Consider the following 17,146-nt stretch of genomic DNA (forward strand, 5'->3'; position numbering starts at 1 on the left):
CGTCTTCCTCAAAACACACCACTCCTGTGAAGACTTGGCCAAGCCCAGCCCTCAAACAAACATTAATCCTAAACCATTGAATTGAAAGCATCCCAAACCTGGTGGTTAGTCAGTTTAATCTGTGGCAGCAGAAACAACTAAGAATTTTGCAGCATTTTCATGACTAACACCAAGTTCACAATGCCATAATCCATTTGTTAATCTTTAAGAAGCATTGTAGCTTTGTTTCCCGCCCCCCCCCCCACCCGCCCGCTCCTCCCATCCTCCTTTCTTTCCCTTCTGTTGAATTTTAGACTCTAAGTCCTCAGGAAAGAGAATTGTCCTGTTTAAGACCCTAAACTGCCATGGACATTGATGGCTCCAAATGAATATATAGCACATTGATTTTTATATCCTTTTTCAGGTTCACAGTGATTGTTTTATGAACTTAAAAAATGTTCCTAGTTTATGGAGAATGTGCAGAGCCTTTCTTCCTTGCATGTTGCTTCGCAAAAGATGTCTCCATGCTGATGTGTGGGAAGTTTGCCTCATTGTAGGAAAACACAAGTTTGCATTGCTCTTTAGAACTGCCAGTCTAAGGCTTTTCACCAGCAATCTACTTTTTTTCAGGCAATGAAGAAAGTAAAGTTAAATTATTTTTAAATTGGAACAAATTGTTTTAAAACTATGACTAAAATAAGTACTGCTTAGAAATTGCAGAGTTTTTCCCCACCTCCAAATAATAGGTAGAAATAGTACCTCAAGAATGCCAGCCTAATTAACTGTACTTTCTCTTCAAATACGCAATTCAAATGTTCTCATCTTGTAGCAATTAAAAAAGCATTTGCCACACACTGGAACTTTTAATTAGATCTAATGTCTAATAAAATTAGAGTAAACTAAACAAACATTTTCTGCTTTGGTGAAGAGTTTATAACTTGCATTTGGAGGTGTTAAAATTCAAATAATAATCAGCCAGCGACTTCAATGGCCTGATGGGAGATTTCATTATGAATAATTGTTGTGGGACCAAACTGGTTAGAGAAAAGAAATCTCCATACCCAGTTATTGGGGGCAGGGTTGGAAAATAAGCAGGAAACAGCCACATGGAGTGACTAGTTGGATGTGAGAATAAAAGGGATTTTTAGCAGCCAGATAGCTATTTCTTCCCCTTTTGTGGGATGTCCTTCATTTTAAAGAGTTTCTACCTGCTTCTGGGTAATTCCAGTTCATGCAGACTGAATGGCTGACTCATCGTTTGTTGTCCACACTGAGTGACCCTCTATACAAATATCAGCAAGTCACTTTGATAATGATCTATTCTAAATAAAAGTTAATCTTGTACCAAGCCACTGTATGTATTTATTGTAAATGCCACACAGCTTTCTTTAAAAAAACACACACTCAGAATGATTCTCCCTCTCTCTTCTCACAACGATCTCGTGAAGCAGGCTATATTGAGGGCTATAGAGTACTTGAAGTGCTGTCAGAATGGTATATACAGTCCACCTTCCCTTAAGCTTCAGAGGAGAGATACAGATGTTATGTCATGGCCTCATGTACAGGGTCTTACATGACTTTTACCTCCTGATTTGGAATGGGGAGGGGATTTCTCTGTTTTACAGAGTGTATATCCTGTGTGATGTTTTCAGTTACAGTGACCATCAGGAGGCACTGCATGCCTATTCTCATCCTTATTGGAACTTTTCAGACATTGGAAGCCAGATGTTATTCTGTAGGATTCAAACCCTCTTTTGGGAATTGAACTCACAAAGTGTTGCACTTTAGATGACTATATATAATCCATTAGCTTTAGAAGCTATCTAGGTCCTTGTGCTCAGCAGTTGCAGGAAGAGATATTTAGACATCTATATATAACATCTGTATCTCTTTGCTCTGAGAATTTAAGGGAAGGTGAATTGTATCCATCATTGTGATAGCACTTCTAAGTTTTTCCTTCCTGCAACACCACTGAATACCAGGACCTGGCTAGCTCCTAAAGCTAGTGTACTATATATAGTCATCTAAAGGCAAAGATCCATGAGTTTGATTCCCTGTAGAGGGTTTGAAGTCTATAGAATAATATCTGGCTACCCATGTCTGAAGAGTTACCAATAAGAATTAAACTGCGAATCTGTGCCTCCTTGGGGTCACTGTAACTGAGTATTTGAAGGTGACCTAGGGAATAGGATAGGGCAATGAGGATATGAACATGGGTTTCTCAATTCTCTAAGCATTTCCACACTGCTACAGTTGCCTCTGCCCAGTCCATCAAAAGAGTTAAAGGTAATGCATGACTAACTTTATTTCTGCCTGACTGAAAATGCTGAGAACAAAGAGCAAAAGATATCTTTTAATCACTACCCCACCCTGAACAATCATAGGTCCTAAAGGACCAAAAATCCCGTCCCCCTCCCCATGCAAATGGAAAAGAAAAGAAAATGCTTGCATTGTCCTCCCAGAGACAACTTTACTTCACATTGTGCACATTTATCTGGTTGTATGCAAGTAGGTAAATAAATAATAGATGATAACATCTTTTGTGGAGAAGCTGGAACCTAGAAGCCAAGAAATCTGGGGAACAAGAGTTCCCACAAGTGGGGAGAAAGGCTGTTCATAAACTCCATGGAGCCATGGCATTGTGAAGAAAAGATTTGTTTCACTATACTTTTGAATGCACCTCAGCTGATCTGGAAATAAATGGGCCCAGCTGTCAAACCCAGAGAATGGTGGGCAATCTCCCTAGGTGCAGAGCTGATTGCACAACCCTGCAAAGGCCCTGTGTGGAAGCACCCCCCATCCCATTGAAATAAGTGGGTTTGGTCCGACACACACAGACTGACTTTTGCATTCATATTCGCTATTCCACAAAGTGGAGTGTGGAAAGGATCAAATGAAAACTGAGCCAGTTGTCAAATGTTTTATTTAAAAACACATTTTTGGATAGAGTAGATGAAGCTGGCTTGAAAAATAAATTGGAATAAGGATATGGAGCCTATATTGTCAGCAGATTGCTATTTCCTAGCCTGCATCTGTAACATGATAACAGTAATTTATCTCAGAGGACGCAATGAGCTGAATCTATTTGCGCTTATCTGTACACTGCTTCTCAGGGACAGTACTTAGGGCAAAGATGTACAATTTCCCCAGGGATAGGGCTGCAGCTTGCTTCCCTGAACAGCTGGAAGGCTACAGGTGACCTTGCTGGAGAGGTGACATCATAAGAAGAGGAGGGGCTCATTTTAATTTTTTCCCCCAAGTGTTTAAAGATCAGGATGGGAGTAGCAAAAACTGGAAAAGTTTTTCCTCAACTACCTCAAATTGTACTGCTGAAATCTGGTAGCAAAATGGCTGGATCTGGTGATGTGATTTCAGGCTGTTTAGGGGGAGCTTTTGAGGGATGGAAATTGAAATTCCTTCTGCTCTTATTGCCATCCTTATTTCTTATCAGAAAATGTCTCAAAATTATGCCATTGAACATGGTGACATGATCTTGGGGTGCTGAGGTTGGGTTGTTTCCAGGCCTTGAAGTGCTGACTGATTTACACACATGTAAATCTCAATACAGATAATTAGTATTTGTTTTTCTGGGAGCTGGATTTGGTGTAGATCATCGTACGACAAAATCTAACATCTTGCCTAGCTTCATAACATAAATCTTTAGAAAAGCCCTAGAGTCACACTCGAGAGTTTTAGCTAGAGCATAATAATCTTTTTCCCATTGTGCTTGTTGCTATACTCCTGCCATTACTGTGATAGATTCTAAACTCTTTTAGCACAGATATAGAAGATATATTTGAAAATTCAAGATATTTATCATTGGCATGGATTTGGAGGACAGGAAGGTTTCCACTAGTTCTCCTTGATAGGTCAATATCCCTCCCAAAGTTCATGCAGCAAAGTCAGACATGCAACAGACTGACTATTTAAGCTGTGAAAGGCTCAAGAAAAAAAAATCTGCAATTGAACTGAGAATTATTGCTCTGGCATTCATTGGGCATATTGCTGAGAATCAATTATCTCTCCATCATTATCTCATTTGGCTGCATTTTGAATTGGATAACAAAATTCAGTCCATGCTATCTTTCTATCATTTATACCTTTCCAGTCCTTAGCAGAATGTAGAATTTTATCTCTAGTACGGAACACAGAAAAGGGAATTGCAACATGAAATCCACTAGTCACCACCATCTTTCTGTATGTTTTTATGTGAGGCAGGATAGAGAACTATAAAACTGGCCTCATGGCTCTCCCTTGATGTGTAAGCACCCAATGAAGAACAGGAGGATGAGTTCACAAAATAGCTGGTAACATTTTAACTAAGCTGATCTCGTTTATTGCAAAATGTGATTTATGAGTTAAGCTTAGAAACTGCCATTTGTTGTGGCTGGTGGGTACCAGATGGATACATTTGGAGGAGCATGTGTGTCATCCCTCCAATAGTTTATTTAAGCAAATAGTAGTTTTTATATGCATCTTAAGATGCATCTTCATTATGAGAGACTGATTAATATATGCATGTGCTTTAGTTTTCCCCATTAGATAGTTCTGCACTTGAATCATAGCTGGGTGCACTAAATGTCTTCCCCCAAAGTATCATGCTTGTGATAATTGGAGGTGATCTAAAAATCTTGCCTGCAGTGGGTTCACTCCTCTATCAGGCTATCACTTGATGTTGACATATATGATGAACATCACTCTATTCCTTTAAATGAGCTGGCAGGACTTTTCCTAGGCAGAGATCAAGTAGCCAGTATAATGTATATATCAGGCAGTTGAAGATTGAAGAAGAATATAAAAACAAACCTCTTGATCAGACCAAGACACCTGAAGATCCAAATTCTCTTCCTAAGTGATTAGTAGAGTTTTGGGAATATCAGAAGGATAATATACATGCAGTAGTGCTTTCCCAGCTGGCTTTCTCAGCAGCTGGTCTTGAGGGAGCCTACTGACTTTAGTGCTGTTGGAGATAATATAAAACTCTCATGATCAAGTCCACTGACGGCCTTATCTTCCTCCATGAATTTATCTAATCAATATTTCCCACAGTAGTAACAATGTGCATAGTCGTGAAACTTAAATCTAGTTAGTTACAGAGAATTGCTGTGGACCATGGCTTTCACCTCAGGAAAAATTAGCTGCACTTAACTCTGATGAAAATAAAGTTACCACATTTTAAATGGTAATAAAATAGAACCCTCAAATGTATTGTGCTCGGTTTAAAAAACAGCTCCTATGACTTTTTCCGGAAGAATATTTTGTAATCCATTCTGAGTGGGAGACAAGTTCTTCTAATTATCAACCTAGACTAATGGGCACTTTATATCTCTTGTTCCTGTTCTAATTTTTCCTTTAAATAACTTTTATCCATTTTGCTATATTAAGATTGTTTTTGTAAAGTGCAATTATCTATCAACCTACGTAGAAATATATTTTCCTGTTCTGCATCTGTAGGAGTCAATACAGCACCATCAATGATATTTTCCATTATGTTATATACAGAACCAATCATTCTCCAAATGCATTCTCCAAATGCAAAATTCAGGAACAGTGTGTCTACCATGAATCAGGTTTTATGGAATTAAGGTGCACATATAGGACTAATAATATAATACAGTCATAAGGCTTAGAAAATATACCATTCAGAAAGCTGGGATGAATAGCATTGTCTTTATCCCTCTTTCTCTAATAAAGAGAGGAGAGATGCAAGAAACTTCTGACTTAAGATAGTACATAAAACTAAGTCCAAGGCCCTGAAGGGCCTAAATTGTTTATAGACATTTTCTCTTATTCTCCATATGTGTTAAAAAAAAACCAGATAAATGAGCATGTTTAAAATGTAATTCAGGAATTAATTTCTTAATCACAAAGAATTCTGAAAGATTCGACCATGCTGAGTGATGATTAGAGTAGTAACAGAGCCATTTGTCTTACAAGGCTCAAATGATGTCTACATCAAAAAATTAGGGTTCACAGGTGCTATTGCTCTTGGCAATTGGGCTATCTAAAATAGGAACAGGCAAACATTTTGTAATTGGAGGCCACAACTTTCATTTACTGTTATTTGGGGGTACTGACCTCCCAATCTATTCAGGAACAGCTGCTAACCTTTTTACAGATCATTTGGGTAATAATATAGAAATTAGATTGCATATTTGCAATAATAACATGTTCGAGGTCTTCAAGAAGATCTGGCTTCCTTCCCCCACTTCTTAGGGAGTCTATAGTTGAGCTTACACTATGGATTCTAAATTGGAGTTACAGGTAGTCCTTGCTTAACAACCACAATAGGACCAGAAAATTGGTTGTTAAGCGGGGCAGTCTTAAGTGAGTCACCATGTGACTGGACCCAATTTTATTACCATTTTTATGACAGTCGTTAAGGGAATCACTGCGGCTGTTAAGTGAATCATGTGGTTGATAAGCAAATCACATGGTCGTTAAGTGAATCCAGCTTCCCCAATGGATGTTTTTTCCCAGAATTCATTTAAAGGCCATGTGATTCACTTAACGCCCATCAATAAAAAGGTCACAAATTGCAATCATGTGACTGCAGGGGGTGATGTGACGGTTTGTGATGGTTGTAAGTGTGAGTACAGGTTGTAAAGCACTTTTTCTGAGGGCATTGTAACTTTGAACCATCATTAAACAAATGGTTGTTAAGCGAGGACCATCTGTATTTCTAACCTTACAGGATGAATTAGGAAAAGCAGCCACTTGCATATCTCTAGAGATAGCTTGGTTACAAGGATTGCAAAAAAATATGTGGGCTGATCACATACCACCTGTTGGATTCTCATTCTATTTTTTTTATTATTTATGATTGGGAGCTCCATTAGCTTGCACCTCTCCCAAAACCAAGCTGAATAACACTGGACTTATTTGTGGCAATCTACATCTAGCATCTCACAATGGAGCACACTTTTATGAAGAATACAGCAGTACAATGGCAGCAGTTCTACCACATCTTACCATTCCTGCTCTTGGTCTTCCCAGTAGATTATCTAGTTGGTGTCTTTAGCTCCACTTAGGCTGCATCATGAATTGGCCTAGATGGAAGAGATATTACTGTAAAATCAGAAAGGAGAAAAGGAAAAGTTGGAGGATGGAACGCTATGGATCACAAGCTGAATATAAACCAACAGTGCGATGCAACTGCCAAAAAAAGCAAATACAATTCCAGGCATAAGCAGAAGTCTAGGATCCAGATCAAGATAAGTCATTGTCCCTCTCTATTCTGCATTACACAGACATCTGTTAGAACATTTCATTCAGTGCTCTCACCACATTCTAGGAACGATATCGACAAACTGGAGAATGTCCACAGGACAGCAGCCAAAATGATAATGAGCCTAGAAGGAAAACTTATTAGGAACAGTGGGAAAAGTTGGTTATATTTAGCCTGGAGAAAGCTGGGTGGAAACATGATAGCTATCTGCAGGTATCTGAAGGGGTGTCATATAGAAGATGGGGCAGAATGGTTTAGTGTTGTTCTAGAACAATTTTTTTTTGATGGGATGCCTTCGAGTCAGTGTTGACTCCTGGCAACTGCTTGGACTAGTCCCTGCAGTTTTCTTGGCAAGGTTTTTCAGAAGTGGTTTGCCGTTGCCTGTTTCCTAGGGCTGAGAGAAAGTGACTGGCCCAAGGCCACCCAGCTGGCTTTGTGCCTAAGGCAGGACTAGAACTCATAACTCTAGCCTTAACCACTACACCAAATTGACTCTCTAGGACAAGAAATAGTGGGTTATAATGACAAGGAAATGAATTTCAACTGGACATCAGGAAAAAAAAAATCCTAATGATGAGAGTTGTTCAACAGTGGATCAGGCTGCCCTGGGAGGTGGTGGACTCTCCTTCACTGGAGGACTTTAAACAGAAGATGGATGGCCATCTGCTGGGGATGCTGTAGTAGTGGATTCCTGCACAAGGCAGGGGGTTGGCCTGGATGATCTCCAAGGTTGCTTTCAATTCTTATTTTCTACAATTCTATGAAACAAACACACATTATAGAACTGAAAACCATAGCCTGCTTGTCTGTGCTAGTAGGTTTTCCTGTCTCTGAGATGCCAAAACCAATTGCCTCCTTTTCATCTTTCTGGACCCTTGACACTCAGAAATGGGACATAACTACACCATGTTGCTTCTGTACAATAGCACCTGTCCTATAGAATGACCTCACTGTAATACTACCGACTTCAGTGCTGATGTATTTTAGGAGTAAAAAAACCCCACATAACCCACAACCACCTTTTTGGATTTAGCTTCCCCAGCTATTAATTCTCTCCTAATGTTTGTTTTTAATGGATTATTTTGAACTGTGCTTTTTACTGGATTTGTAAACTGCTTCGGGATTCTTTGCAATGAGAAGCGGCATTAAATATTTTAATTAATTGCAATAATAGAAAAGTAGTGCTAAGTAGTGTTTGAAAGAAAGAAATGGGGGAGGGTGGAAACAGCTGTGCCTGGAGGGCAACGTTTACCTACACAAGTTATAGATGCAGAAATGACTATCACTCAGCACAGCTGTTACTTAACATTCGGACAGTTCATAATTGGGGGAACTGGGATACCTTCTAAAATAAGCCAAAGCTTGCAAGAGCTAGTAAGTTCATTTTACACCTTGACAGAACCTGGTTATGCCAATTTGCTTTCTCAAAGTTAGTAAAATTAGACTACAACATTTCAGCTTCTCCCATACTCCAGACTAACAAGCTTGGTGAAATGGGAACATTAATCCTATTCATTTTCAGTTCTTGCTAACTAATCCCTGCCTGCACTTTATTGTGAGGTGATTTTATACTTTCTTCATATCTTTGGCGTCTTGAAGGGAAGTGCACTGGAGAGCACTGATGCTATCCAACTTTCAGTTTTAGATGGATGTGCATTCACCTCTATATGCATCCTAGAAGTGATTGGATCTCTCATCATTCATTCATGTGCCACAAAGTCAAACAACGCAAAACGTCACCCCAAATGTCTTTGGAGACACCCTCTGTGAAGGGAAATGGGTGGGACTGGGGACCTGTTCTGAAGCTGAGCTCCAATGGAATGCACCGCACGATGTAAGCGGCTGCTTATGAGCCCCAGGGGGCTGGCTAGATTTAAGACTGGATTATTAACACCATAAATCATGGAGACAGTCCTGAGGAAGGCTGACGAGGCTGGTCTGGCTGCAAGGAGCATTGCAAAGGAGGGGTGGTGGCCAATGAAGTTGTGCAATCTCTCAGTGCTGCATGTTATTTTAAGAATCTTTCATTTTTATGACTCTGCCGTCAGCTATTGTAAAGAAAAAGGGAGATTTCAGACTCTTGAATTTGGCATCTAAGCAAAGTTGCTTGATAGTCTGGGACATCAGCAGGATGGAAACAACAGCAAGGGACTGCAGCCAGGATCAAGGCAATGCTGATTCTAGAAATCAGTGATGGTGGGACAGTCTTAACATTTTAGGAGCCGGAGGGCCATACTATGCAAAGCAGTGATGCAACAAGGATTGGGGTGATTTTTTTTTTCTTTGTGAATAGGGTGCTTTGCTTTTTAAATTGTGGTAAGCCTATTGTAGAATGTACACTACAGTTTTTGTGTATTTTTTGCCTCAAAATGGGGAAAATTATGCCACCTATTTTCAGCAGTAGTAATTAGAGGAAGCAAAAAAGGCTTGGACCAGCAGGCTTCCCATCTCTGCCCTAGAAGAAAGTATGTAAAGGCCAAGAAAGATTCACTGGAGAAGTATTGGGTGGGCTTGGAAAGGATACTGATGAAACAGATGTAGGAAAAAGTGGTACTTCTTCATGGCCTTACTTGAAGGGGGCTTCAGGTAGAGATGTGTCTAACAAGCTAATTTGCATTGTAATGGGATTGGGAATACAGCTAAGAACCTCATAGGATCTCTTGTAACTCAGTCATTTGTGATTTTAAAACATCTATGAATGGATTTACTGTCAGTATAAGGTGCTTGAGGCAAAGCTATTCTATCAAATTTTGGACACAGTTAACCAGTTCCTGTGTAATGCTGATTATCTTCTAGTTTTCCATAACTGGCTTTAAAAATGACTAAATAAATAGATAAAGGCTGTTCTTCTTCCACCTCCATTTCTTTTTGCGATGGTAGATGTCATCAAGCTTGTTGTGTAGATTAAGGTGCTGCAGGTAACAAGGCACATACAAAGAGAGGGAGAAAGACAGAGAATGAGAGCAGAAGATCAGGAAACAGTTTTTGTCTCCTGGCAGACCTGATGTTGGAGCTGCAGACATTGGAGTGTTCAGCTGTCAGCCTTCAACTATTCTCAGCCTGAATGTTTGTCAAAAATGCACATACTACATACACTATAGTATTTGTGATATCACACTGGATAAAGTTCTGCACCCCTGAAACATCTTACTTCTTGGAGAAACGGGGAGCATATAAACATTTATTTAAAAACTGGGTCATGCATCTCTTTATATATAAATGAGTCCTGTGTGGTTGGAGAATATTTAAAGTGCACTTTTTGTGCTTTTGAGGAATTGTGAATTGAAAATATCCTCTTTTTAGACTTCTGAAGTAATCAGGATGCATTAGACTATTTTTGAGGACAAATAGGCAACACATCAAATCTTGTGGTTGTATTATTTTGGCAGCTGATAATTTATACTTAATATTCTTAAAAGGGCTCCTTACATGATCATACTTATAACTCCACTACTCCAAAATTTAGTGAGCCAACCTTGTTGTGTTTTGGGTGCCCTCTCAGCTCATTGCTCTATGAAGGCCTGGCAATGGCCTGGCAGATCTGCCATCACTGCCCTTGGCTAGCCAACTTGTGATGGCTTAACCTTCATGAGCAGTTCTTTCTTCTGTCCTGGCCAACTCAAAATTCTCCAGAAAACCCCAGGAAGTTGACCCTGAAGTTAAGACCACCTACATCTGCCTTTATTATTGTATTCTCAGGGAATCTAAGATAATTCTCTTATTTTAAAGATAAATTATTTGGAGGGAGGGGAAAATAGTTTTTCTTTCAGATAAATACAATGTTTAAGTACTTGAACAAATTGCCATGCAGACTTTGAGATATCTCTTATAGTTCTGCCATAAATGCATTGTTTTATGAGACTTAGGTGAATAATTTATTTACATCATTTATTTTAAGGGCTTGGAATATTTTACATGCATTATGTTGGTAGTCTTTCCATAAATCAGGGAGGCCAGTATGATTGTCTGTTTATAACATTTGGGAATTTGACAGTTCAGACTCCCATGCATATCTGCTTAGAAGTAAAGTGCATTGGTAAGTATAGGATTGTGGGTTGTACCCTGAAGGTCAACTCTTTCCTATCAATGCTGTGGCCATATTTCAAGCTTGAAACAGTGACACCAGTGTAACTTCTCTAAGGCAGACACCAGGATGGTATCTAAGTATGTGAGGTGTTCCAAACAATATTTAGTTATACAGCTGCATAATTATCACCAGGATCTCTTTCCTTTTCTTCCCTCACTATCACATTTGCCAAGGTCATGCATTGAGCCTCAGATGTAGCATAAATGTTAATAGTACCTGTGTGAGAAATGCCAGGCGTCTTCTTTGGGAAATGTCAGTGATTGCTCGAGTTATGCAGAATTCTTGCTGTGACGGCAATTGGCATCTGTCTAAGAAGTGGAGAAATACTTGGAGGCTGTTGTGAGCTATTGTGGGCTAATCGATCTTCGTAAGGGTAGCAAAACAAGTCTATTCTGGCAGAGACCTTTTCTGGAGCTGGCGATGGGAGCAACTGGCTGCCTCTGCCTGCCAAACATGATTGGAAACAAGGGACTTCTAACACTGGGCTTCAGAAGAAGCAGCTCGCCATAGCTGTTGAACATCCAGTTCAAAAAGAATCTGCTTGTTAAGGTTCTAATGGGAAGGTGCTGGCCTGTCTTGCTGAAGTGCACCCAAAAATCTATTTTTGCATTAGACATCAAAAACTGCTGGAAATTAATGTATGGCTGAGATAGTAGCCATCCTGAATTGCATTCCTTGACCCAGAAAGCAGTTTTTATTTTCCTATGCTAAAGAATAGCTTTCCTAGAAGGCAAAGCATATTTTGTACATTCATAAGAAGAATCCTGTAGAATCAAACCAAAGGCATATTTTGTCCAGCATCCTCTTTCCCACAGTGGCCAACCATCTGCTTATGGGAAGCCAAGAAGCAAGACACAAGGCAATATTTCTTAAGATGTTGCTGCCCAGTAGCTGCCTCTGAACCAACATTTATTATTTAAAAGTCTACATGTTGCCTCTTGAGTGCTTGCCTCTTGCCTACTTTCTTATCTGGGATCTCAGTAGGGTAAAATCTGCATGTTAAATTATACTTTTGATTTAGATTTCCTTCTGGCCTCTCATATACCAGCAGTGTAAGAGTAGCTCCTCAGGAAGTTATTTTTATAAACATGGAAAATATTGTCTTGAGCTACACCTTAACTTTGTGGTTCTGCACATAGAAAGTCTTATACAAGGATCTGGAAGAAAGTTGGTTTTGATCTTTCCACTGGGAAATAACATCGTGGGTTTGAAATACAAAGATACTTATATTGGTCATAGTGTTCTTACTATGTCGTGATATAAGCAAGTTCAGACAATCAATGTGCTGCATATCTGAGTTTCTGTTTTACTCTGAAGTCTCTTTTACTTTACATCTGCTTGCTTTAATTTACCAGAATTATCTAATCCAGAGATGGTTAACCTCTCCTTTCTTTTAGATCCATTCTGGTTTCCAGACTCATCTGGTATCTGGGATTATTGCCTGTCCCCTGCACAGAGCTGTGATGCTATGGCTGAAGTCTTCTTACAGAAAGAGTATCACTGAAAGCAGAGCAGTATGAGTATTGGATAGTATCATCCCCTGGCATTTGGCTAACCTGGATTTTAACTCATGAGATTGTGGCTGATTTTATTTATTTATTTATTTATTTATTTATTTATTTATTTATTTTTCAATTTAATGATAGGTTGTTGGGTTAAATGCCATATCAGGTGATTGTGGATGCTTTGGCATTCATGGCACTCCGTAGATGATTCTTGGCTCAACCTAGTGTCTTCTGAATGTTTACCTAATGCCCACAGATGTTTGCTATTGGTCATATTGATTGGAACTGATGGAAACTGAAGTCAGAATATCTGGACAGCACCAGGTTGTATACTCTTGATGTAATCAGTAATTTTCCTTATGGTTGAGTTCAAATGGTTCACCAATTCACCATATACATTTATTCAAGAATGGAATACAGTGAATTTATAGGGATTCATAGAAATTTCAGGGAAGCTATCTCATTTTCTTAATGTTCTGTACCATGAGCTTTTGAGTTAATGCCGTCAATGAGCATTTCCCATAGAGACTTTCTTTTATTGATCTTCTCAAGGCAGTTAGCTGTAGTGCATTGTCATCTCTCTAGTCCTTTGTGTGCCCATTTTGTTGGCTTTTCGTTCCCAGTCTTAGGCATTTTCATTTCTCTGTGGTTTTATACTTTCTTTTTTACCCCTCATGTTATGATACTTGGGCCACATTTCCCTTTTTGAGAACCAAGAGAGGCCTGTTCTGGAATACATGATTGGGAGGGGGCCATGCTTGTTGAAATGGGCATCTCTATCCAGGTAGAGGGTCAGAAGGCATTCATAAATCACTGCAGTCTAGTAGCTTTGCTTCAAGTAAGGATACTCAGGAGGGACATTTGGCCAAGTTCCTTATGAACACAGTTCCTTTCTCCCTCTTGAGGTTAAGTAGCCAGGGAGGCAGGTTTGTGACCACATTTTTGTCTAAGTCTTCTCTTGGAAAGAGTAAGTTGGCTCTATGGGGATAAAAGAGTCTATCGTTGCCCAGAGTCACTTGGATTGGGATGGGCGGTTATCAAAATTGCATAAATAAATAAATGAAGATGCTTGCTTCAAGATAGCATGAAGATTTCTAAAATTCCAGAAGGAAATAATCACAATCAGACTTCTAGGCGTAGAAGACTAAATGTGTTAGTTATTTTCTTTTTTAAAATATTGGATATGCTCAAACCAGTGTCTGAGGTTGATTCCTTTCACAACCATTTTTCCATGAAGCTCAATCTCCATTTGGAATGAGCTTGCCTACTGATTTTTGGTTTACATTTACTCTTTGAATTCAATTCTTTTTCTCTAAGCTCTGTGCCCACCCATGCTTCTTTTCACTGTTTTGTGTTTTCTAATGAAGTAAATACTATTTATTTGAAATAGATATTTGGGTGTCAGTTTGTAACCTGGGGGGTTGTAAACTGGGAACACATCTCTGATGGCCAAAGGGATTGCAAATTGACTATCAGTTTCTGGGCTTAAACTGTATTTTTTTTTCTTTTCTTTCTTCTTTTAATTAATGGAAAGGAGAAGTTCAATTAGGTGGGGGGAGAAGGTAATAGCAGCTCTACCAGTGACACCAATCTGTTCTACATTCACATTTGGTAGTCCCAGTTGGGTGGGGAAGGCCTGGTGGGTGGGGGAAGTGAGTGGGGAGGTGGGTCAGTGGGACAGACCTCCCTTTATAGGTTCATCTTTAAGTTTATCAGCATCACATTATAGCTACCTTGTCTTAGTGGTTCTGAGAGATTCACTTCTCTGAATAATTTTTCTCACGCTGATTTTTTTTTCCTTATGGATCTACCTACTGAAGCCGTAATGGAATTCAAGGCTTGTGTTCACATGCCCTAATTTTCAATTATTGAGCTGAAGGCTGCTGGAATGAGGAATGAGGCATTTTTTCTGTTCCCCCTTTACGTACTCCAGAACCATGGCTGCTTCTTGCTATCCCTGTGGAGAGTCAGGATTCTTGATCAAAATTTGTCAGACAAACTCTAAAGCAGCATTTCCCATTTCATGCCTCATTAGGCTTACAGTCACCTCTCACCATGTATATAAACTATACTGCTTAGTCCTCCTCCTTTATGGGATGATAGATGACTCTCTGAGGTGCCCTATCAACATCTGATGCTCACTGATGGCTACCTTAACTAAGTCACATTTTGTCAGAAGTGGCTTCATTAAAGGACATTTGGCTGGATATGCCAGAAAAATGAACACAGGATAGCACTGGAGAGCAGAGATAGATTCTTGGATGACACCAGAGCTAGCCTCTGGACTTCAGAAATCCTCCCCATTCTACAAAGCGACCTGTAGTGAGTCTTCATTAGTAGCCCTTAGACAGGTTTAATTCATTTTCACGGGTTCTGTTTATAGTCAGACTGTCATTTTATTACCCACCAAGCCTTGAAACCATGCAATATTGTGGCCATTGTTGAAAATTAGAGTGGCAAGGGTAGATCCAGCTACCCAGTGTGGGTAAAGGGCAGAAGTGGTGCCAGCAATGGTCTCTATTGACATTACAGAACTTTAATAAATATCCAAGGATTTGAGTTCTGAATGCTAGCTGTATATTACTTCCCTTTAGCAATTTTTTTTCAGGAGAAGTCAAGAAGGAGCAAGGGGAAGTTTGGGCTTTGTTGTCCAGGGTACTTAAGTACAATTTTTGCCATATTCACGAGGAAGTTAGCATATTCTGTTATTACTCTTGCAAGATTGTACATGTGTGTAGGTACAAAATCAACCGTTTATTGGGAACCAAGAACACAAAGAGGATATTTATAGCCACAGGTGGTTGTGAGATGGGAAAATTCCTTCCCACTGTGTGTAGCCTACAGGAGTGATTACAGCATGGAGGGAAGGAATGTGATCCTGAACTTTGTGCACTGCAGGTTGTTGTTTGAGGAAAGAGCAGTGTCAAGATGTGACAAGTGTAGGGATTACATACATTTGTGGATGATAAGGTTATCACTGGTTACCAGTCCTAATGGCGATATTATCACCAGTGTCAGTGGCGCAGTGGCTCTTAGCATCAATTGCTGGGGAACCCAAATAGGAGGGCGCTGTTCTTCTTGCAAGCTTTTCAGAAACATCTGGCTGGCCCCTGAGAGGACAGAATGCTGGACAAAGCAGGCACTTTGTTTTATGTTTTTATGACTTTGAAGAATAAATGTGGGATGGGATGGCAAGATCAAAAATAGCCGAGGCCTAGTCAACCTTTTCTTCTTATAAAAGTCTGAATGCACAGATGATTTTATTTATATAAATATATAAATAAATAATCTTTTTAGGTTAGTTTACTCTGACTCTGCAAAACTTGATGCTATCTCACAGTTCATAAATCTTCCCCATGTGTCCCAGTCACTTAGTTTTTCTCTCTTGGGCTTGTTAAGCAAAAAGGGTCAGAGTATTTGAAATATAGGTTGGTTTCATTTTCAGAGATCGATTTTTTAAAGTGTGTGTGTGTGTGTGTGTGTGTGTGTGTGTGGCTTTGTTATACTTTCTTCTTTTAAATTGAGTTTAGATCTTGAGGGATGCTTAGAGATTTGAGACTTCAGAAGGATCACTTGACATGGGCATTTGCAGTCATGAATTGACCCACTGACACAGGAACTGCATTGTATAGCCCTGCCATTTCTGCAAACCATTGCTGAAATTTGACAATTGTTTCCATCCATATGAAACTACCCAGCCCTTAAAACTGTCTACTTCTCCTGTCCATTTTCTTGGTCCAAACTCTGCTTGCCTTTGGTGGATGGTTTGGTCTGACCCCTTTCCACTTGTCATTTGAAGAAACTTTTTAATAAAGGTCTATTTACTGCTCTTTTTAAAAAATTCAGTTGCAAACGGGGACTCAAACAAAATGTTGCAGTGCACTGTGCCCCTATTCAGCACTCCAGTCGGCCATGCTGTCATCCAGCATTCCCCAATCCTTGCACTGGCTCTTACCCTGTCAATATTGTGTGGTCCATTGAACATGTCCTGTCTTCATTCACAAGTTCAGCAAGCTCTGGATTTTCCCTAAGCCTGCCAAACTTTATAACAAGACTCCATCCATCCTCAGGAAAATGAGCTTGCTATCATTATTTAGGATGTTTTTCATTGTATTTTAGGATTATTGAAATATGACAACTTGGGAAAATGTTTTATTTTTGCTATTACCTCTTGCTTCTTTAAATATATTTTCTAGTAGGAAGGCCAAAAATAAGCAAGCTGTCTGGTAGGTGGAAATATGGATAAGAGATCAGAGTGTTTATTACAAAGAAATGAATAAATCAGAGCAGCTTTCCCCTACCATGCGCCCTCCAGATATGTTGTTCCCATAATCTCCAGGCAATGTG

General features: G+C 39.5%; 1 protein-coding gene across 13 annotated transcripts in view; it reads right to left on the minus strand.

Annotated features, from left to right (window-relative positions):
- The window catches only part of MDGA1 (MAM domain containing glycosylphosphatidylinositol anchor 1), a 337,350-nt gene that overhangs the window by 29,114 nt on the left and 291,090 nt on the right, over positions 1–17,146 (minus strand). For 4 of the 13 annotated variants that reach the window (XR_015796959.1, XM_025164692.2, XM_088145339.1 and 1 more), the window contains one exon: positions 6,952–7,028. The exons of 4 other annotated variants lie outside the window; for them this stretch is intronic. Coding sequence is in view for 3 of the 9 variants with exons in the window: in XM_025164692.2 (XP_025020460.2) it covers positions 6,997–7,028 (32 nt within the window). In the remaining 6 variants the exon portion in view is untranslated. Of the gene's footprint in view, positions 1–6,951; positions 7,048–17,146 lie in introns of those variants that run through there. 5 more of the 13 variants (XR_003084348.2, XR_015796954.1, XR_015796957.1 and 2 more) reach the window with 3 other exon arrangements.

The sequence above is a fragment of the Python bivittatus genome, unplaced genomic scaffold, assembly GCF_059951505.1.
Source record: "Python bivittatus isolate LINGU-HERP-01145 unplaced genomic scaffold, Pbiv_v1 ctg000020_np1212, whole genome shotgun sequence".
NCBI classification, from domain to species: domain Eukaryota; kingdom Metazoa; phylum Chordata; class Lepidosauria; order Squamata; family Pythonidae; genus Python; species Python bivittatus.